At 62.9% G+C, this 232-nt stretch overlaps 1 protein-coding gene across 3 annotated transcripts in view; it reads right to left on the bottom strand.

Annotated features, from left to right (window-relative positions):
- Window positions 1-232, bottom strand: part of LOC119593492 (locomotion-related protein Hikaru genki-like) — a 249,107-nt gene that overhangs the window by 2,521 nt on the left and 246,354 nt on the right. For all 3 annotated transcript variants that reach the window (XM_037942442.1, XM_037942441.1, XM_037942440.1), the window contains exon 11: window positions 41-214. In XM_037942442.1, coding sequence (XP_037798370.1) covers window positions 41-214 — 174 coding nt within the window. The remainder of the gene's footprint in view (window positions 1-40; window positions 215-232) is intronic.

Raw genomic sequence — 232 nt, forward strand, 5'->3', positions numbered from 1 at the left:
ATTTTCAACCCTGATGCGAACACAAGGCCCATGAACTCACACTGGGGCGGCGGGTGCGACCACGACCCCTCCTGAGTGCAGAAGGCCAGGGAGTGTCCACGAACTACATATCCGGCGTCGCAGGTGTACGTTATGGCCTCTCCGACCTTCCTGGTGATCGTCGCGCCGGTCACCTGTCCGTGATCGGGGCTCCGGACGGCGCGACACAGCACCTCTGTCGAAGGGAGGCGGA

This window comes from Penaeus monodon, chromosome 32, assembly GCF_015228065.2.
Source record: "Penaeus monodon isolate SGIC_2016 chromosome 32, NSTDA_Pmon_1, whole genome shotgun sequence".
Lineage (NCBI taxonomy): Eukaryota > Metazoa > Arthropoda > Malacostraca > Decapoda > Penaeidae > Penaeus > Penaeus monodon.